Source organism: Oncorhynchus keta, chromosome 24, assembly GCF_023373465.1.
Source record: "Oncorhynchus keta strain PuntledgeMale-10-30-2019 chromosome 24, Oket_V2, whole genome shotgun sequence".
Classification (NCBI taxonomy): domain Eukaryota; kingdom Metazoa; phylum Chordata; class Actinopteri; order Salmoniformes; family Salmonidae; genus Oncorhynchus; species Oncorhynchus keta.
Window position 1 is genome coordinate 39053898 of NC_068444.1, and position 23190 is coordinate 39077087.

Below are 23190 nucleotides of genomic sequence, written 5' to 3' on the forward strand. Positions count from 1 at the left end.
AATAATTGACCACCCCTACCTCTACCACCACTTCTACTTTCGGCTGAACGAATCAGCATTTATTTTGTATTCAATAACAGGAAATGTAGATGACCTTTCATCTACCTGTCAAATAGAGGCTTATCCCCACAGTCAAAGGCTTCCTGTAGATCCTTTACCAGGTTAGTCTGCCCTGACATCCGAAAGAGACCCTCCTCATCCAGACCTCGTTCCTTTATGAAGTCCACACACTGCTCCACCAGAAGAGGTGCCAGGCGATGGCCAAATTTCTTTTCATACTGGACCGTGTCCTCTAAACTCTGGCCAAATATCCCTGCAGGCAAGAAAAACGTATTACATACTCTATTTCAGTATTAAATAATGGTTGTCATTCATTACCATAATAAAATGCCAAACCAATTGTCACGAGTCCGACCGAGGGTGTTTCCCCTTCCCGGGCGGGTGGAGATCGGCGGTCGTCGTCACCGGCCTATTAGCTGCCACTGATTGTTTTTCCTCCCCCTCCTTGTATGTTTAGTGGTAGCACCTGTTCATGTTAATTAGTTTGTCTTTATTAGACAGCCGCCTGGTTGTTGTGCGGGATTATTTCATTGTAACCTTCGGCTCTGTTGTAAAGGTACGTGTTTGTGCATGGTCGTGATTTTTTTCCCATTGTATTTTTTTGATTCCCTGTGTTTGGGAACGCAACTTTTGTGAGCACCCTGTGCTATTAAAAGACGCACAGCATTGAACTCTGTCTCCTGCATTTGACTCCACACTCACGACACCCGGAGCATTAAACCAATGGAAAGTTATGTTCAGGAATACCAAAATGGAGCATCTCAACATTCAGTAGTTGGATGAACAAGTCAACACAAAATGCAAATCAAAATATAGCTGCGAGCAGCAATGAATGGGGTTCACAGGATGACAGAAAGGAGTTCAGTTGGATAACAAAGTAAGCACTCTGTCATGTGGGAACTTTGCTCCTTTATGTGCAATAAGTGAAAGCATTACCATGTTTATCTCTCAAAACCACAAAGATGACGCAAGTGAAGTTTAGTCTAGTGTTGTATCTTTGAATTCAGCAGGTAATCCTTCTTAAAGTCATTACTTAATTTATTGAGTTTATAAACCAATTCTGGGATTAATTTGACTAATGGTTTGCTAAGATTTGGGAAATGTTTTCAACTTTCAACGTTCAAAATGTTGTATCAAGACTGGCCCAAATATTGTTTATTAATAACTTTTCATGTTCAAAACTGTACTCTTCTCAAACAATAGTATTATATTTGTTCACTGTAATAGCTACTGTAAATTGGACAGTGCAGTTAGATTAACAAGAATTTCAATATCAGATATGTCTATGTCCTGGGAAATTTTCTTGTTACTTACAACCTCATGCTAATCGTATTAGCTTACGTTAGCTCGACAGTCCTGTGGAAAGGACACCAATCCCGAAGAAGTTGAGTATCGACGCATAGCGAATCGAAGGAGTTGGAGGTTCATTTCAAAAACTCTAGTCTGCTCTCCACTTTGTGGAGGAATTGAGGTACTTGGAATGGGCCAATACAGAAAATAACCATAGGTCTCACCTACTGTATATAATCTTGCTGTTATCAGCAATTTGTTGTATATCCTCCCAATGTTGGTCCTCTTGACATTAATTAGATATGGGCTAAAGAAGTTCTCTTCGTCATTGCATGCTCCTTCCAAAATGTAATGTATGAAGCCACAAGTAGCCTACTGACTACACAGGAGGTTGGTGGCACCTTGGGGAGGACGGGCTCGTGGTAAAGGCTGGAGCGGAATCCGTGGAAAGGAATAAATGCATCAAACACATGGTTGGATGCCATTCCATTCGCTCAGCCATTCCAGACATTATTATGAGCTGTCCTTCCCTAAGCAGCCTCCACTGACTGACTACAATAGCGTGCCTCCCATCCAGTTCCAGTGTCGGATAGGTTTAAAGTTATGGCTACACTAAAAACAAAAGGTTCCTGGAGATTCCTTTAGATGTTCTTCAAATTGAAACTGTGGATGAACCCCTATAAGTTCTTCAAAGAACCCCCTTTTAATGGATCCTCAAAGAACCTTTGGGGTTCATTTTTGCGCTACCCCCCCTCCCATGTAATTTTTATTATGAATAATAGCAATACGCATAACAATTACATCAATAACACAATATGTTAGTTCTCAGTGTTTAAGATTTTAGTGGCAAAGCAGAATTTAAAAAATCCAAATATGAGGTAAACTCCCAGCAGAACCGCAAGTCCAATGGGTATATCCTCTGGCGTGTTGATGTTCTGCGTATCCACAGCCAGAATAATTTTGCGGGCCATTTTCAATGCCAAGAACCCTAAGGTTCTTCAAAAAAACCATTGAGGATCTTAGAACAACCCTCATTTTTAGAATGTATGATATGAAAGCATGGATGTCAGTTAGACATGCTGTGATCCTTCTATTTTGAACATCCTCTGTGTGATGTAATATCTGGATATCCAGCTGCCTCCACACACCCTAGCCTATATTTCATAAAGTGCTTTGAGAGGCCGGTTATGGCACACATCAACTCCATCATCCCAGACACCCTAGACCCACTCCTATTTTCATACCGCCCCAACAGATCCATAGACGACCCAATCTGAATTGCACTCCACACTGCCCTCACACAACTAGATAAGAGCAACAACTACGTGAGAATGCTGTTCATTGACTGAAGCTCAACGTTCAACACCATTGTCCCCTCCAAGCTCGTCACCAAGCTTAGGACCCTGGGACTGAACATCTTCTTTTGCAACTGGTACCCTGGACTTCCTGAAGGGAACATCACCTCGGTCACACTGACTCTCAACACAGGAGTGTGTGCTTAGTCCCCTCCTGTACTCCCTGTGTATCCATGACTCCAACACCATCATCAAGTTTGCTGATGACACGATGGCGGTAGGCCTGATCACCGGCGACGATGAGACAACCTACAGGGAGGAGGTTAGTGACCTGGCACTGTGTTGCCAGAACAACAACCTCTCCCTCAATGTAGGTAAGACCAAGGAGCTGATCGTGGACTACAGAAAACAGGGGGGAGCACACCCCCATCCACATCGATGGGGCTGCAGTGGATCGGGTTGAAGCTTCAAGTTCCTCGGTGTCCAAATCACTAAGGACTTAAAATGTTACACACACACACGCACATTTGTGGAGAAGGCGCAACAACGCCTCTTCCCCTCAGGAGGTTCGAAAAAGATTTGGCATGGCCCCTCAAATCCTCAAAAAGTTCTACAGCTGTACCATTGAGAGTATCTTGACTGGCTGCATCACGGCTTGGTATGGCAATAGCACCACCCTTGATCGCATGGCGCTACAGAGAGGGTGGGGACAGCACAGCATATCACTGGGGCTGAGCTCCTTGCCATCCAGGACCTCTATATCAGGCGATATGAAAGGAAGGCCAGTAAATAATTTAAGACTCCAGCCACGCAAAGACTGTTCTCTCTGCTTCTGCGTGACAAGCGATACCGCTGGACCAAGTCAGGCACCAACAGGAACCTGAACAGCTTCTATCCCCAAGCCATAAGACTGCTAAATAGCTAACGAAATAGCTCACTAAATAGCTAAATAAACGGCTACACAGACTATCTGAGTAGACCGTTGTATTTTTACTTGATTAAAAATGTTGCACTGTCTCTATGCACACTCACATACTGGACATGGACACTCCAACACACACACACACAAACACTCACTCCCATCATTTGATAACACACACACATAATATGCACATGCATTTTTACTGACTCTACATATACCCACTCACGCTGCTGCTACGTTGCTTATCATATATCCTGGTGCCTGGTCACCTTACCCCTTTACATGTCTACCTCTATCACTCCAATATCCCTGCACATTGTAAATATGGTACTGAATCCGACCCTGTATATAGTACGCTTTCTTACTTTCTCGTGTTTTTGTTCTACCTTGTTATTCTTAGTATTACATTGTTATTGATTACTGCATTATTGGGTTTAGAGCTTTCCAGGAAGACATTTCACTCTACCTGCGCACGTGATATTAAAACTTGAAACTTCTGCATACACGTCAAGTACAGTAGCCTACAGTAGACTAGCGTTTCAGTGCAATGTTCGGAGCTGAACAGAGTGTAATGACACACTAGTCAGGAAATGAAGACTCTGAAAGGACCCGTTCAGTCTGTTTTGAACATACTGTACGCCATGCAACGATTTTCCGTCTGTCAAACCTTCTGACCCCTACAGCACATGTCAAAAAAACGTTTGAGTGACATAAAGAGCATAATGTGACCCTTGGAAAGAATATGCTTTCACTGAGCATTAGATCAGTTTGTAAATAATTGCATCTAGTAATATAAGTCTGGGTGCAGCGGTTTTCCTTCTAGCCTGGTAAAACCAGACTGAACACTGCGAAACAACGGTGAAACATAGCAAAATCACTTTGAGTGCCAGCCTAGCTTACCTCCTCCAAAGGGTGCCCAGATGACCCGTCGTATGACCTTGACCCAGTCATCCATGTCACTCTGGGAGTTGGCCAAGAGCAGAATGGCCTCATGACTGATAGCAGCTCGGTCCTTTTCTCCTCCTGGACCACCTGAGAGAGAACGAGTAAGAGAGAGAGAGAGAGAGAGATGAGTCGAATGCATCTTTGAAAGTTAATAGGTTGGCAGACTAATCAGGGGGAAAAGTGGTCTGAGGTTAATGAAAGGTTGATGAGTCCAGCTACTTCAATATCCTTTCATGGTTTTTTTTCATACCACAGCTCCACATCGGGAGATGATGTCCTTTAAGAGCCCCATCCCTGTACACGGCTACAATATAATATGTTGTGCATGGACAAGAACACCCAATCAGGTAGGCCCGACTCCTCAAAGATCAAGATTTGTCCAAATAAAAAATGGGATTTTCAGCCAACACGTTAGCCATCAACTACCCTCATATCTGACCTCTTGGTGAATAAAGTTGTAACCGGCACTATTACCACTAGATGGTGTAGTTGTTATGTTTAGGATACAGTTACAGCTACATCAAAGGCAGTACATGAAGATAGGAAGATCGGCTAAAACGGTAGAAACATGCCATTGAGTATAACGGTCGCCCCGAAGTCAAACTGCACATGTGCGGGGCCGTCAAATCAAAGGCACTCCTTCGACATAAAGTTGTTTTTGACAAAAATGAAAAAGTGTCCGTTTGTCACTAGCACGAGGTCGGAGTAATAACATGTTAAACTACTAAAGACACTGGCTCAAATCTAGGTTGTGCCTTTAGATTTGGGGAAAATGAACAACGAGGGAAGAATGTCACTTCTCTCATTGACTTCTCCAACTCAAAACCCTGGCCTGGTCTGTTTGGTCTGCTTCACAAGCATTCCCAGAAAGCCTAGCGATATTGCACCTCTGGGTTTGGAAACTCTGTGGATACATAAGACTGACCGAACAACCAAATGTAGACTACATGTCTCAATTGATTGACCCTGTAGGATCTGGCAACAAAATGAATGTCTACCATTTATCAGATAAGTCGCTCTGGATAAGAGCGTCTGCTAAATGACTTAAATGTAAATGTAAAATATAGTAGTACACATGGAGAGAACAGGTCACATTGAAGTGATTCATCAGATGTCCTTCTTTAGGTGTGATTTTACTGGGGTCCAGTAATCCATGTAGTAATATCTCTCGCCATGTTAGGACATGCCATTTAGCTTTGGGGAAGGTAAACCAAATGTAAACAGTGGTGCCATAAAGCTAAGTGCCTTTGTCACCCAGCTCAGCAAACTCACACCACTGTGATTATCACTTAGCAGCCCAGTCACATTGACTGCTTTGGGCTCTGTGTACTCATGTGACCCTTAGATACAGGTTTGCAGTCTATAGTCCAGGCTGAAATGCTTTAGTCATCATTACTTTTATCCTTATTACCATATGCAGTCATCGTATTCAGTCAGTACTTCGTATACCTAATAGTATGTTAATGGAGTAGATATCATTCCTGTCTATGCATCCATTGCATATTACTACTGTATATTCTCGGAATCAGTTGAAACCTCCCTATGCGAGTACAAAATAATGCTATATATTGCCTTCATAAAATATTAAATGATGATTTTATCATTTGACTGGTGGAATGTTGCCTCTGTCAAGATATACTGTATTTCCCACTTGTCTTCTGCTTCAAAACATCTTACTCATACACCAGACACGCAGAAAGCAATAGCGCTTGGCTGCTGCCATCTGGTATGAACTTCAAAACAAACAAAAAAAGATTAAAGGGACTCCAATTGTAGGAGAGAATCACATTCACAAAGAAAACAACACCTTCTACTATCTTGTAGCAAACATCTGTATTGGCTACTTTCGGTTCCAAACATAGCACCTTCCATTAACTTGAAAGGTTGAAAGTGTTACAGGTTCAAAAGCACTTCTTCAAGAAGCTGTTCCTTTATGTGATCTGATAGGAAAGATAAAGCTCTTCGGTCCTTGTTCCTGTCATCAATAACAGTGTAAACCAGGTGGATCCCTTCCCGTCAGGCCACCGGAAAAGAGAGAAATCAAGCGAGTGATAAAGAGATGCCCTGCTGACGCAGACATAAAGGAGCCTGAACACAGTCAATGCTTCGTCTTCCAGCCCACCGCCAGCAGACTGTCAAAAAGAGAGGAAAATATGAAAAACCTGTCTGAGGAAAGAAAGTGCAAAGATTTCAAATCAAATGTTATGTGTCACATGAAATGCTTACTTACAAGCCCTTAGCAAACAACGCAGTTTTAAGAAATAAGAGTTTCAAAAAATATTTACTAAATACACAAAAGTTTAAAAAAAAACTGTATATTAATTTATGTACATATACAGTGGGGAGAACAAGTATTTGATACACTGCTGATTTTGCAGGTTTTCCCACTTACAAAGCATGTAGCGGTCTGTAATTTTTATCATAGGTACACTTCAACTGTGAGAGACGGAATCTAAAACAAAAATCCAGAAAATCACATTGTATGATTTTTAAGTAATTCATTTTCATTTTATTGCATGACATAAGTATTTGATACATCAGAAAAGCAGAACGTAATATTTGGTACAGAAACCTTTGTTTGCAATTACAGAGATCATACATTTCCTGTAGTTCTTGACCAGGTTTACACACACTGCAGCAGGGATTTTGGCCCACTCCTCCATACAGACCTTCTCCAGATCCTTCAGGTTTCGGGGCTGTCGCTGGGCAATACGGACTTTCAGCTCCCTCCAAAGATGTTCTATTGGGTTCAGGTCTGGAGACTGGCTTGGCCACTCCAGGACCTTGATATGCTTCTTACGGAGCCCTCGTTAGTTGCCCTGGCTGTGTGTTTCGGGTTGTTGTCATGCTGGAAGACCCAGCCCCGACCCATCTTCAATGCTCTTACTGAGGGAAGGAGGTTGTTGGCCAACATCTCGCGATACATGGCCCCATCCATCCTCCCCTCAATACGGTGCAGTCTTCCTGTCCCCTTTGCAGAAAAGCATCCCCAAAGAATGATGTTCCCACCTCCATGCTTCACGGTTGGGATGGTGTTCTTGGGGTTGTACTCATCCTTCTTCTTCCTCCAAACTCGGCGAGTGGAGTTTAGACCAAAAAGCTCTATTTTTGTCTCATCAGACCACATGACCTTGTCCCATTCCTGCTCTGGATCATCCAGATGATCATTGGCAAACTTCAGACGGGCCTGGACATGCGCTGGTTTGAGCAGGGGGACCTTGCGTGCGCTGCAGGATTTTAATCCATGACGGCGTAGTGTGTCACTAATGGTTTTCTTTGAGACTTTGGTCCCAGCTCTCTTCAGGTCATTGACCAGGTCCTGCCGTGTAGTTCTGGGCTGATCCCTCACCTTCCTCATGATCATTGATGCCCCACGAGGTGAGATCTAGCATTGAGCCCAAGACCGAGGGTGATTGACCGTCATCTTGAACTTCTTCCATTTTCTAATAATTGCACCAACAGTTGTTGCCTTCTCACCAAGCTGCTTGCCTATTGTCCAGTAGCCCATCCCAGCCTTGTGCAGGTCTACAATTGTATCCTTGATGTCCTTACACAGCTCTCTGATCTTGGCCATTGTGGAGAGGTTGGAGTCTGTTTGATTGAGTGTGTGGACCGGTGTCTTTTATACAGGTAACGAGTTCAAACAGGTGCAGTTAATACAGGTAATGAGTGGAGAACAGGAGGGCTTCTTAATGAAAAACTAACAGGTCTCTGAGAGCTGGAATTCTTACTGGTTGGTTGGCGATCAAATACTTATGTCATGCAATAAAATGCAAATTAATTACTTAAAAATCATACAATGAAGCCTCCCGGGTGGCGCAGTGGTTAAGGGCGCTGTACTGTAGTGCCAGCTGTGCCACCAGAGACTCTGGGTTCGCGCCCAGGTTCTGTCGTAACCGGCCGTGACCGAGAGGTTTGTGGGGCGACGCACAATTGGCCTAGCATCGTCTGGGTTAGGGAGGGGTTGGCCGGTAGGGATATCCTTGTCTCATCGTGCACCAGTGACTCCTGTGGCGGGCCGGGCGTAGTGCGTGCTACTAAACCATTGGGGAGAAAAAGGGGTGAAACTTCAAAACAAAAGACAAAAAAATTCATACAATGTGATTTTCTGGATTTTTGTTTTAGATTCCGTCTCTCACAGTTGAAGTGTACCTATGATACAAATTACAGACATGCTTTGTAAGTAGGAAAAACTGCAAAATCAGCAGTGTATCAAATACTTGTTCTCCCTACTATATATATATACACACACACAGGGGGTACCGGTCCTGAGTCAATATGATTTGGAAGCAATTAAGATAATCCAGAGCTCTGGGATTTAATGCAAGTCTCACTCCTACTGAGCACATTAAAGGGCTGATATTTTGATTAGGACTCTTCACGTTCCACAGAAAACTGCAGTGAAGGTCATTTTTGATGATAATGATTCCCTCTGGTCGGTAAATGTCAGACTGCCCACTGTGCTTGTGGATGGATGGATCCTTAGTTGAAGAGAGGGGCGATAAGGGATGAAAAAGATGTTTCTTCTTATCTGGGTGCAGTTGTGTAAAGTACAAAAGTAATAAATACTTTGAAGTACTACTTAAGTATTTTTGGGGGGGTATCTGTAGTTTACTTTAATATGTATGTTTTAGTTTTACTCCACTACATTCCTAAAGAAAATATGTACTTTGTACTCCATTACATTTTCCCTGACACCCAAAGTACCAGTTACATTTAGAATGCTCAGGCAGGACAGCAATATGGTCAAAATTCACACACATATCGATATAACTCGTTGTCATCAGTGTAGGCTACTGCGGACTGTTTCCATGTGGTTGATACCACACAATTGACTCCATTCCAGCCATTATCATGAGCCGTCCTCTCCTCAGCAACCTTCGCTGGTTGTCATCCCTACTGTGTCTGAACTGGCGGACACACTAAACACAAATACTGAATTTGTAAATGATGTCTGAGTTGGAATGAGCCCCTGCAGTATGACAATTGAGTGATTTTACATCACTGTACATTTCCAAACAGATCATTTAAGACTTTTGCTCAAGTAGTATTTTACTGGGTGACTTTCCCTTTTACTTGAGTCATTTTCTTAATATAATAAATAATAATAATATATGCCATTTAGCAGACGCTTTTATACAAAGCGACTTACAGTCATGTGTGCATACATTCTACGTATGGGTGGTCCCGGGAATCGAACCCACTACCCTGGCGTTACAAGCGCCATGCTCTACCAACTGAGCTACAGAAGGACCATAATTAACCTATTAAGGTATCTATTTTACTCAAGTATGACAATTGAGTTCTTGCTCCGCCACTGACTGTGTGAACATAGTTAAGTGACTGGGAGGTGCAGACACCTGCAGTTTAGTGATAAGCAGCGGTGTTGTGTGTCTTTGTGTGTGTGGCCACTGACAGTGTGAATAATGGTCCAGATGATTGTTCTGAGGATTGGGAATTGATTCACTCCTGCTGACCTTTGACCTTTGTGCAGGGGTGGTTATGAAGTGCAGCACACCTGTTGTGTATATTGTTTCTCAAATAACTGTGTGTAGGGGGGTCACCATGGAGAGGGAACATCACGATAATTCCGGCATATACTACGTTTCTTTTTAAATGGATTATAGTATGTACATTTTGTAATAAAACAAGTCCTCTGGAGCAGCTATGATTGGTTGTAGAACATGATATTGTTTTCTAGCAACCTTTGTTGGATAATCAGAAAAGCTTGCCCTTCAAAAGAAAGGAAGGACTCTTCACAAAACCTGAATGCCACTACCAACAAAATAAAAACATTTTTTTTTTAGCCACTCTAGCTCCCCTACAAAGTAAACCTTTTGTTGTGGTATGGCATACTGGATTATGGACAAAACAAGTGAAATCGACAACAGACAGATGAACATCATTTAGCCCATAGCTGTTCAATATAATTACATGTACTCAAATGACAATCATTTACAATATAACTCTAAAAAGGTAGCTAGCTTTACCTTGCAGGTGTTCCTGTTTGAGCCTGGTGGGCTTACAGCAGGCCAGCCTCATTCCCATGATTCACTGAGGGGAGCTGGCAGTGCTACAGCTGGGGCATGAATAGGGTACGTGCTGCCCTCCTGGAGGTTGTGTATCCTTATCCACACGCAGGTACTACTGGGCAGGCGGTGCCAGTGAGGCATGCTCAATGCCAGGAAAAACAAGCCCCGAAAACAAGTCCCACTTCTTCCTGTTCTTCATTTATAGATTCTCTCATTCACTAACATTCACTAGCAGTAGTTATCTCTATCCCCTGGTTTCCCTAGGGAGAGGCAGATAGATACCAGAGGAGGAGTGTACGCTAATCTCTCCTTGTGTGCCCTGGCCTTGCTCTCCCTCTCCCTCCCTGGCAGTTTGCTGTGTGTGGAGTGATTAGATGGGCTCCTCTACCCTTCCTTCCCAAACAAACCTCCCCAGTCCACACACACACTCTCTGGAAAACGAACAGACTTTGCGAATCAATTGGGAAGCCTCTGATTGGCCAGATTTGTGATGGTGATCTATAGTTCACTCGTAGAAAAGAAGGGTTCCAAAAGGGTTATTCGGCTGTCCCCATAGGATAACCCTTTTGGGTTCCAGGCAGAGCTCTTCTGGGTTCTACATGGAACCCATTATGGTTCTACCTGGAACCAAAAAGGGTTCTTCAAGGGGGTATCCTATGGGGGCAGCCAAAGAACACTTTTAGGTTCTAGATAGCACCTTTCTTTCTAATAGTGTATGAGTCTAAACGGCAATGACCGGTATAGGGACAAAGTCGAGTCGCAATTCAACGGCTCAGACACGAGACAGACGTATGTGGCAGGGTCTACAAGCAATTGCGGACTACAAAAAGAAAACTAGCCACGTCACGTACACTGACATCTTGCTTTCAGACAAACTAAACACCTTCTTTGCCTGCGTTCAGGACAATACAGTGGCACTGACGCGGCCCGCTACCAAGGACTGCGGGCCCTTCTCCGTGGCCAACGTGAGAAAGTCAATTAAATGTGTTAACCCTCACAACGGCATCTTCAGAGCATGCGCAGAACAGCTGGCTGGTGTGTTTATGGACATATTCAATCACTCCCTATCCCTGTCTGCTGTCCCCACATGCTTCAAGATGGCCACCATTGATCCTGTACCCAAGAAGGCTAAGATAACTGAACTAAATGACTATCGCCCCGTAGCACTCACTTCTGTCATTGTGAAGTGCCTTGAGGGACTAGTCAAGGATCGTATCACCTCCACCTCACCTGCCACCCTAGACCCACTTCGGTTTGCATACCACCCCAATAGGTCCACAGACGATGCAATCGCCATCACACTGCCCTATCCCATCTGGACAAGGAATACCTATGTAAGAATGCTGTTCATTGACTACAGCTCAGCATTCAACACCATAGTGCCCTCCAAGCTCATCATTAAGCTTGAGGCCCTGGGTCTCAACCCCGCCCTGTGCAATTGGGTCCTGGACTTTCTGACGAGCCGCCCCCCAGGTGGTGAAGGTAGGAAACAACATCTCCACTCAACACTGGGGCCCCACAAGGGTGTGTGTTTCAGTCCCCTCCTGTACTCCCTGTTCACCCATGACTGCGTGGCCATGCACGCCTCAAACTTAATCATCAAGTTTGCAGATGACACAACAGTAGTGGGCTTGATTACCAACAATGACGAGACAGCCTACAGGGAGGAGGTGAGGGCACTCAGAGTGTGGTGTCAGGAAAACAACCTCTCACTCAACATCAACAAAACAAAGGAGATGATTGTGGACTTCAGGAAACAGAAGAGGGAGCAGCCCTATCCACATCGAAGGGACAGTAGTGGAGAAGGTGGAAAGTTTTAAGTTCCTCGGCATACACATCATGGACAAACTGAAATGGTCCACCCACACAGACAGTGTGGTGAAGAAGGCGCAACAGTGCCTCTTCAAACTAAGAAGGCTGAAGAAATTTGGCTTGTCACCTAAAACCCTCACAAACTTTTACAGATGCACAATTGAGAGCATCCTGTCGGGCTGGATCACCACCTGGTACGGCAACTCCACCATCCACAACGGCAAGGCTCTCCAGAGGGTGATGCGGTCTGCACAACTCATCACCGGGGGCAAACTACCTGCCTTCCACGACACCTACAGGACCCAATGTCACAAGAAGGCCAAAAAGATCATCAAGGACAACAACTACCCTAGCCACTGCCTGTTCACCCCGCTACCATCCAGAAGGCGAGGTCAGTACAGGTGCATCAAAGCTGGGATCGAGAGACTGAAAAACAGCTTCTATCTTGTCACGCCCTGGTCGAAGTATGTATGTTTGTCTTCATTTATTTGGTCAGGCCAGGGTGTGACATGGGTTTATTTTGTGGTGTGTTTTTGTATTGGGGTTTTAGTAGGTATTGGGATTGTGGCTGAGTAGGGTTGTCTAGGAAAGTCTATGGTTGCCTTGAGGCGGTTCTTAATCAGAGGCAGGTGATTTTCGTTGTCTCTGATTGGGAACCATATTTAGGCAGCCATATTCTTTGAGTGTTTCGTGGGTGATTGTTCCTGTCTTTGTGTTTGCACCAGATAGGGCTGTTTCGGTTTTCATTGTTATCATTTCATTATTTTTGTAGTTTCTGCATGTATAGTTTTTCCTTCATTAAAATATATCATGAATCATCATCACGCTGCATTTTGGTCCGATCCTTGTTCCACCTCTTCGTCAGAGGAGGAGATAGAAGAGAGCCGTTACATATCTTAAGGTCATAAGACTGTTAAACAGCCATCACTAACACAGAGAGGCTTCTGCCTACATAGAGACTCAAATCATTGGCCGCTTTAATATATAGATCACTAGTGTCACGCCTGCTCCCGCTCTTCTCCCCTGGCGCTCGAGGGCGCCAGGCTCCCCAGCATTGCGCACTCCTGCCATTATCATTACACACACCTGCCTTTCCCCCGTCACGTGCATCAGTGGTTATTGGACTGTCCTGGACTCAATCACCTCTGTCATTACCTTCCCTATACCTGTCTGGTTCCCCACTCTGTTCCCTGCTTCTACATGAATGTCCATACATCCTTGTATACCCGTGTGCTGACACTGTTCCTGTCTTGTTTCATGTCTGATCCCGATTAAATGTTTGACTCCCCGTACCTGCTTCTCATCTCCGGCATCGGTCCTTACAACTAGTCACTTCGAATAATGCCACTTCAATAATGTTTAGATATCTTACATGACTCATCTCATATGTATATACTGTACCTTATATACCATCTACTGCATCTTTCCTATGCCGCTCGACCATCGCTCATCCATATATTTATATGTACGTATTCTTATTCCATCGCTTTGGATTTGTGTGTATTAGGTAGTTGTTGTGGAATTGTTAGATTACTTGTTAGATATTACTGCACTGTCGGAACTAGAAGCATCAAGCATTTCGCTACACTCGCGTTAACATCTGCTAACCATGTGTATGTGACCAATACAATTTGATCATTGTAATCATGTTGTTGGATCACACTCTGCTGTTGGCTAGCTTGTCCTACTCACCCATTTTTACAGTAGGCCTCAGTGTTTTCCCTTCGCTTTAAGTGACCAGAAAGAGTGATGTGTGTAGGTTTGTTGCTAGCCTAAAGGGCACCGCAAGACCCATCTATAGATCCATGGAGATCCTCCATCACAAATTCCAGCATGCTGTCCATAGACTTAAACCAACAAAACAGCACTTAGCTACTTTCCATTACTTTCTTTTGAAACACTGTCTGGGGTCATGAAGTGAGCCATTGTTGTAGTTACTGACAGTTTATGCATATCAGGTAAGGAGAGCCCACAATGAAGCTCAGATGAAAGGGAGGCATGCATGAATATTGTTGACTTTTTCAACCTGGGTCACATTACTCAGGTAAACAAGATCACATGCTTTTCTACTGCTAGTGCCACAGGGTAATATGCAAATGTCAGAGGGCACTAAGAAAGTAGTTTCATGCGGTATACTAAGATCTTGTTAGTACCCTCATTCATTGTTCTGAGCCAGTGGGGTGCTTTATAGGCAATGAACTGACAACTAGCTAATCAAAAGTCGTGCAAGACTAGAAAGACTGTTCTTTGTCTAGAGCTGTATTCCCTTCTAGCAAACAGCTCTTCTTTATAAGGCTGAGCTTTTCTGCAAGGCTTGGACTGGTGCTGGGGGTAGGGGACAGGCTCCAAGTGTGTGTGTGTGTGTGTGTGTGTGTGTGTGTGTGTGTGTGTGTGTGTGTGTGTGTGTGTGTGTGTGTGTGTGTGTGTGTGTGTGTGTGTGTGTGTGTGTGTGTGTGTGTGTGTGTGTGTGTGTGTGTGTGTGTGTGTGTGTGTGTGTGTGTGTGTGTGTGTGTGTTTGCACTGGCTAAACAAGTGGCCTACAATAATTAATTAGCTGAAATTGTCTTGTTTACCCAGGTGTGTGTGTGTGTGTGTGTGTGTGTGTGTGTGTGTGTGTGTGTGTGTGTGTGTGTGTGTGTGTGTGTGTGTGTGTGTGTGTGTGTGTGTGTGTGTGTGTGTGTGTGTGTGTGTGTGTGTGTGTGTGTGTGTGTGTGTGTGTGTGTGTGTGCACCATCCTTTACAGGCTGTTGTTTCTCAGCTGGTTGTATGGCTCTAGACCAACACAAAAGGAAGCTTAGCCTTGAGTAGCCCCTTAAAGCACAGAGTGCATTTAAAAAGCACAGATTATTATAACTGTTTCCTTACTCTGATAGGCTTTCAGTAATAGCCACATAGCTACTTCAGTTTAAAGGATATTGAAAAGGGTTGTTGGATTTGGCTACGTTTTGGTTCTTTGGGGCGGCAGGGTAGCCTAGTGGTTAGAGCGTTGGACTAGTAACCGAAAGGTTGCAAGTTCAAATCCCTGAGCTGACAAGGTACAAGGTACAAATCTGCTGTTCTGCCCCTGAACAGGCAGTTAACCCACTGTTCCTAGGCCGTCATTGAAAATAAGAATTTGTTCTTAACTGACTTGCCTAGTAAAATAAAGATTTTAAAAAATTGCTTTCTTGGTCCCAAGGATATTAGAGGCAAAGGAAGCAGGATATTTACCTTTAAAATGTGTGAGGGCTCCCTAAACAGTTTAATTGTAGCTTTGGATATGAGGATATAAAAGGTGCTATCTGATAGGTTAATTTGGTCATACAGGATCTATCACCGTAGATGTTCCTGAGGAAATGAGTGTAGATGTATCATGTATCAATGCATCATCTCTTGCCAACTTTTGGAGGGGAAAAAATCAAGCTAGGGATATTTGTACCCTTGATGAGTTAATGTCAATTTGCAGGGGCCTTCGCTCTTTCATTTGGACAGGGCAAGGACCTTAAAGTGTCCACATCAAACACAACCCGCAAGGACGTTTATTGGCAGAGGTCATGCATAGAGAGAGTCCGTGAACTGAGACCCAGGAACACCCTAGTGCCTAGCCTTGCTCTGAAATAGGGCTGCACGATACGGGCCAAAAAAAATCAAAGATTTTTTTTTTAACCAAATATTGTGATTGCGATTTCACCTGCGATACAGATCTAAACACTTAGGCAAACTGTTGGAATTATAGAAATAGAATGATTAAATAAAAAAACTAAGTGGAAAACTAAGTGCCCTCCAGGACACCTACACCACCCGATGTTACAGGAAGGCCATAAAGATCATCAAGGACTGGGACCGAGAGACTGAAAAACAGCTTCTATCTCAAGGCCATCAGACTGTTAAACAGCCACCACTAACATTGAGTGGCTGCTGCCAACACACTGTCATTGACACTGACCCAACTCCAGCCACTTTAATAATGGGAATTGATGGGAAATTATGTAAATATATCACTAGCCACTTTTAACAATGCTACCTTATATAATGTTACTTACCCTACATTATTCATCTCATATGCATACGTATATACTGTACTCTACATCATCGACTGCATCCTTATGTAATACATGTATCACTAGCCACTTTAACTATGCCACTCTGTTTACTTTGTCTACATACTCATCTCATATGTATATACTGTACTCAATACCATCTACTGTATGCTGCTCTGTACCATCACTCATTCATATATCCTTATGTACATATTCCTTATCCCCTTACACTGTGTATAAGACAGTAGTTTTGGAATTGTTAGTTAGATTACTTGTTGGTTATCACTGCATTGTCGGAACTAGAAGCACAAGCATTTCGCTACACTCGCATTAACATCTGCTAACCATGTATATGTGACAAATACAATTTGATTTGATTTGAGCATTGTTCTTGTTTGTTACAATCTCTTGACTGCATTTGACTTAACAGAACCGCATGCAAACCTATAGTGGATCTAACAGCTAGGACGATGAACTGCACCACTTGAGTGACAGGTGGCGGGGTTTGGTGTGTGTAGGAAACAGCTATAAGAGGGGGAAAACAACTGAGTAAGCTATAAACGTGGATGTCAATGTGTCAACGTTGCAATTTCGATGTGAATTAGAATAATTGCGCAGCCCAACTCTGAAAGGATGACGTGATGTGGTAAACAGAAGGCAAAAGATGCTCATTTCAAGTCATTTCTCAAAAGTGCTAGGAGAATTATGCAGGCAGTAACCTCAGAGGTCATGGGCTCTCTAACACCCTAGATGGCACAGTCAAAAGCCGAAATGGGCCAATGAATTGCAGGCACTGCTCTTTGCCCGAAACCGATTCTGAAATGGATAGTATGAATGAGGACCGGACCATCGGTCCAGAGTGGATCTGACTCCATATGGAGACATTTTGGGTGATGTGGGTGAATGCAGTGACCCCTCTTGACCTATTGCAAGAAGTACACAAGAAGCTTCCCCGCACCTCTGTTGAAGCCTTACAGTAATAGTCGTTTCCCAACCCCATTGCCAGAGTGGATCTTTATCGTAACGCCATAGTCAATCTGAGCACTCAGTGGTTGTTCATTTCAAGGCTGAGAAGCGAAAAGCATTCATTTAAGCAGAGTAAGAGAGAAAGCAAGAGGGAGAAAAAAAAAACACCACCTAGTTTCTCTCAAGGGCTTGAGAATTTAATATCTTCTCATGAGCATGTAGGGGCTGAGTTGGGTTTGAGAGTGAGAGACTTCTAAAGTGCACAGCTCCGATTGAAATGCAGTCCCCTTTCCATTGTGTTCTTGCTGTCCCACTGTTTAAATGGTCTTCAGAAATGGCCTTGACAGCCCTGTGTGCTGCCTGCCGAGCTCATCCACACGTAGCCAGTAAAGGCTGATTGGGGTCACACTCTGCTGCAATATCTACGTGAAGAGTTGACTGCGTAGGGTCTTTCCAGCACACTCGCCCCCAGGCAAAGCTGCGTATTGTCCGTGTACATGTAAACAGTGTTGCTTCCGTCCCTCTCCTTCGCCCTCCAACCTGGGCTCAAACCAGGGAACCTCTGAACACTTCGACGACAGTCACACGCAAAGCATCATTACCTATCGCTCCTGCAAAATATGCAGTCCTTGCAGAGCAAGGGAAGCAACTAATTCAAGGTCTCGGAAGTGAGTGAGGTCACCTATTTAAATGCTACCCGTGCTCACCGCTAACAAGCTAACCCTTTCACACCGTTTACGTTTACATAGATGTCAACCTTAAAAGAGAGAACCAGCTATTGGGGTCAGTATGCCTGGGATTAAAAATGGGCTCTTCCCTGTATTAAAATGTCATTTGCCAAGGAGCTGGAATCCATACTGATGCATCAATGTGTTCTCAGTGATTAGTTCTGATTCTGAAGTCCTGGTTTGGAGATTTTCTCACGAAAGAGATTAACATCCACAGGGATGCAATTCTTAGGGGGTGATATACTGCTGTTTCCATGACATCGACTGACCAGGTTAATCAAGGAGAACGTAATGATCCCCTATTGATGCCACCTGCTAAATTCACTCCAGTCAGTGTAGATGAAGGGGAGGAGACAGATTAAAGAAGGATTTTAAGCCTTGAGACAATTGAGACATGGATTGTGTGTGTGTGCCATTCAGGGGGTGAATGGGCAAGAAAAAAAAATATTGAAGTGCCTTTGAACGAGGTGTGGTAGTAGGTACCAGGCGCACCGGTTTGAGTGAGTCAAGAATTGCAACACTGCTAGGTTTTTCACACTCAACAGTTTCCCGTGTGTATGAATTATGATCCACCACCCTAAGGACATAGCGCCAATTTTACACAACTGCGGGAAGCATAGAAGTCAACATGGGCCAGCATCCCTGTGGAACGCTTCCGATACCATGTAGAGTCCATGTCCCGACGAATTGTTCTGAGGGAAAAAGGGGGTGCAACGTAATATTAGGAAGGTGTTCCTAATGTTTTGTACACAGTGTAATTGCAGTGTATTATCAGTGCAAGCTTATCTACCAGTCAGTATGGCGTCTGTCAAACTGCATCTCCAGTCTCCATTGTGAAACATCAGCATTGCCCCCTGCTGGCTCAGTGTGGTATTGAGGAAACTGCAGACATGTATTTTCTGCTAAAGGAGGAGAGAGAGGCTGTGGTGTTGATGGATTATCTCACCTGGAACGATTTCAAAAAGATGTCTCCCTGGTTCTTCTGGGTTGGCGGTGAGCTCGTTCACCTGACAGCCCTGCAGAGGTATGCAGCCCTCGAATAAACAAACACAGAATCCATTCAAAAACCAAATATTAACAATACCTCAGTGAGATTAAACTCTAATCGTTTAAATCACAAACATTGATAAAAAATAGACAGAAGATCTCTCTCTCTCTATATATATCTCTTTAATCTCTTTCAGGATGAAGGAGTACAGATTACTGAATGGAGATCAATAGTAATTAAACAACGTCATCGAGGCCTGTTCATTTAGAGACTACTCAGAAGGAAAACCGGTCTCATTCTACCAGTCTGGCAGCATCCCTCATCCTCCCTCATCAAACAGGATGGGATCTGCCAAACCAGAGATCAAGCTGTCCACAGTAGTCGCCATGGCAACAAATTGGTAGCATGTCAGGGCAGGGCTAGCAGCCCAGCAGAGCTCCCAAAAGGGTACAACGTGCCTTGAATATGGATGGGGACAAATGACTGAGGAGAATTAAGACGGAACTCAAAATCTGAGATTATTCTCCCTTCTGGAGATGTCTTGTAGCAACCTTTGTGGCTCTAAACACCAAGCCATTCCTTAATGGCCTGCTCTACATGATAACAAATGGCTGTAGATTGCCTTCCTTCAGTTATCATTTCCTATCATCTCAGTGCGAGACCTTGCTGTGTGAATTGCTTACACAGCCCCCTGCTCCAATTTCTATTGATTAGATTGGGGAAAAAGCGGACAGATTGACACTTTCACACACATCCTGGTTACCGCCCAGGGAGGGGCGGGTGCGCGCGCGCGTGTGTGTGTGTGTGTGTGTGTGTGTGTGTGTGTGTGTGTGTGTGTGTGTGTGTGTGTGTGTGTGTGTGTGTGTGTGTGTGTGTGTGTGTGTGTGTGTGTGTGTGTGTGTGTGTGTGTGTGTGTGTGTGTGTGTGTGTGGAGAAATCAATACTGGCTGGATGACTATTGACGGCCTGTGATTAAAAGGTGCCTATCAAACCCTTCAGTCATTCAGCCAGGCCTTAATGCAGAGCTTCTCCAGCCTGAAAGAACTCAATGGTGTGTGTGTGTGTGTGTTGGGGAGACAGGTATGCATTTAAAAGGGCAGCAGTCAAGTGGGAACGCCTGTGGAAATCAATGGAGGTGCTCGGATATCAGGCCCGGGAATGTAAGAAGATGATCACTGAACACTGGAAGCATTGGGCCACCGACTACCGCCTGCTGTCTTTTGTTGAATCACTTCATCACCCTTTCCTGGCTTGATGCTGTGTGGTGGTCCTGAAACAACTGTCTGCCTGATTACCGCATAGCTCTTTCATGGCCGTGCCAAAATGTCATGACCAAAATGGAGCAACGGTATCAAAACGATGTTTCATCCTGATTTTCCTTCTCGGCAGGGCACGGTGGTAATGCTATCTATCCATGCTAGGTGGTGATATAGACAATTCATTTGACCTATTTTTTCTAAGCAACGGATGAAAAAAACCACAGCAAAGTATTATTGGAGAGGATCTGAACTAGCCACAGTAGCTACTATAGCGAAAGTCCCACATTAAACCGAATAAAGGACTTCAGCGAACCTCTGCAATGAACTGAAGAAGAGCTTAGGTGTGAATGTTCAGTACCTGTGGCTTGGTCTCCTCCTCATCTTTGTAGAAGTAGAGCTGGTCGGAGCGCAGGACAAACCATTTTAGCTGCCAGTTCTTCATGATGCTCCTCTGTTTCTTCAGCCAGCCAGCCTTCAGAGCCCCCTCCTGGAGACTGGGGGAGGATGGCCGGCATGGGCCCCGGGACACATCCCCCATCACCATGCTCTTGGACCGGGCTGGAGAGTCGAGACATACACACATGAATACAAATACACACATAAGCAGGGAGGGAGACTGGCAGAGAGGGAGACAGGCAGGGAGGGAGACAGGCAGGGAGGGGAGTCTGGCAGAGAGGGAGACTGGCAGAGCGGGAGACAGGCAGGCAGGGAGACAGGCAAGCAGGCAGGGAGACAGGCAGAGGGGGAGACAGACAGTGAGACAGGCACATACACATAGTGTGTCAGCTCCAGGGTTGCCATGGTGAGGCAGACACCACACACACCACGTCCTGCCCTGGAGCTGAGGCTGAGGCCCCCCTTCCTCCCCTGGGTAGAGGTGGCTGGAGACCCACCCGGCACAGGGAAGAGAGGAAAGGCCTCAGGTGATCTAAGCGATTAATTTAAAGCCACTGGAAGAGAGTTATTGTCTGTTCTGGCAGACCAACAGAACCAGGAACCAGTTTGAACTGTGATAATAAGACCTCCTGGGATTGACTCTGGGTTTTAGTGTAACGTGAGCTCAGTCAAGGACTGTTTCAGATGCAGTTTATAGGCTTCCTATGTCTGGAGGCTCTGAACTCACACAGGGTCTCCGTATCAGTTTCAGTCTGTCCTTTACGCAAAACACAATTCATGAAATTAGCTTGATACAGGACACACGCAAGATTACTTAATACAGTACAGCCTGTGCAGAAAGTCAAATCTGGTCTTTACTAGTCCATGCATTAATCTTGACATTTGACAAAATAAACCAAAAAAACTGATTTCAGCTTCTAGAGACCTGACCGTCCTGAGAGAATAGCCACTCAGCAACACCTCCCACAGAGCCAAACAGCGGCAAAGGCAAACAAGACAAGCAATTTGATGATCATGTATAATTTATAGGAATCAATCCTGCAGACATCCTCTCTGCTGGACCTCCTGTGTGACACACTCAGGATCATTGCTCAGCTTAGAGGGGGGAGGGAGGATGAAAATCAATGTTTATTCTTCCCCTTTTTTCTCTCTTATTCTCCCTTTCTTCTCCTTCTCGCGATATGGGGTGGGTATGGGAGGCCAGGAGTTTCTCACGTGGTCAGGGAGAAATCCCGACCCGAAGGATGGGGAAACGCTGTAGTATGGCTATGATGCAGACACCCTGGAAAGACAGTTCCCAACACCTCCCTGGCATCACTCACCATGTTTTATTGGCATTAATTCATAGTTCTAACTGTCCCTTCATTTTGAATCAAATCAAATTTCAAATCAAACCTACATTTACAGTCATTGTTTATTATACTCTGTGGTTATGGGTTGGGCTGCGGCTCCTTGTCCCCAGCATCAGACACAACATAGCATGGCCACCGTAGCCTAGCCGTCATTGTCCCCCTCCGTTCCTACTGCCATGGCTGCCTGCCTGGCTCCCTTCCTAATGGGTTGCACTCATCAGAGGAGCAGGGGCCGCCATATATCACATGAACCATTTCTCTCTCTCTCGCTCTGTCTCCGTCGACAACTGTCCGTCCATCTCTCTCTACCTCCATCCCTGTTTCTGGGTGCTCTGCTGGCCCCACTCAATCACAGCCCCGTGTGCTTGCCTGGAAGCCTCATTAGAGTAATTACATACTGTACACACACTAGTGTTGAATATTTCCCCGGCTATTTTACAAATGTTCCATCCCGAGAATAAATCCCTTTTCTCAGCGGCTAACCCAGTTCTTCCCGCCAAAACCCAAAAGTGTCATTCGAAAGCATTATAAAAGCGCATAAAGCTTTGATCGATAAATTCAAGCCTGATGCTACCTGAGCTCGATGAGCCTTACATGAAATACATTTTGTGAGCCTAGATTGTGCCATTATCCATTATATGATAGGCCTATAGGCTACTGCACATTTTGCATGACAGAAACATGTCAAAGCCCATAGATGTAGCTAGCTCTATGCTCTCCTGGGTAAATAAACGAAACTAGCCTCAGTAGGCTGATCTTCTGGAGTGTGAGCTGTATTACTGTACTGCACTGTATTACACTGTATTATATTGACTGGAATGATACACATCGTTCAAACCATGATAAAGCAGGGAGTGAACATGCCATTCTGGTGCAGCACATGAGACCTACAAAGTTTCAAGTATTGGCTAGCGAATTTGACTTTAATTTTGAAATATAATTAGTTGGCTGACGCATAAATAACTTTCATAATATTGTATTTCCCCTAATGTTATTAGCATACCTCCTCTTTCTCTCTTTGTCGTTCATTCCTTCCTTGCGTTCAACAGTTAAATGAAATAAGTTTTGTCGTCCTTAACGGCATCATTCTAAGGACATCCTTGAATAATATAGGGTCTCACGCTTG

At 44.4% G+C, this 23190-nt stretch overlaps 1 protein-coding gene across 3 annotated transcripts in view; it reads right to left on the reverse strand.

The window, feature by feature from the left end:
- The window catches only part of LOC118357529 (rho GTPase-activating protein 22-like), a 34527-nt gene that overhangs the window by 3587 nt on the left and 7750 nt on the right, over positions 1-23190 (reverse strand). Inside the window, exons 2-5 of one of the 3 annotated variants that reach the window (XR_008078626.1) lie at positions 20675-20874; positions 19016-19103; positions 4468-4599; positions 159-313 (exon numbers count right to left, since the gene is read on the reverse strand). Coding sequence is in view for 2 of the 3 variants with exons in the window: in XM_035734714.2 (XP_035590607.1) it covers positions 106-313; positions 4468-4599; positions 19016-19103; positions 20675-20874 (628 nt within the window). In the remaining variant the exon portion in view is untranslated. Of the gene's footprint in view, positions 1-105; positions 314-4467; positions 4600-10502; positions 10622-19015; positions 19104-20674; positions 20875-23190 lie in introns of those variants that run through there. The other 2 variants (XM_035734714.2, XM_035734716.1) reach the window with 2 other exon arrangements.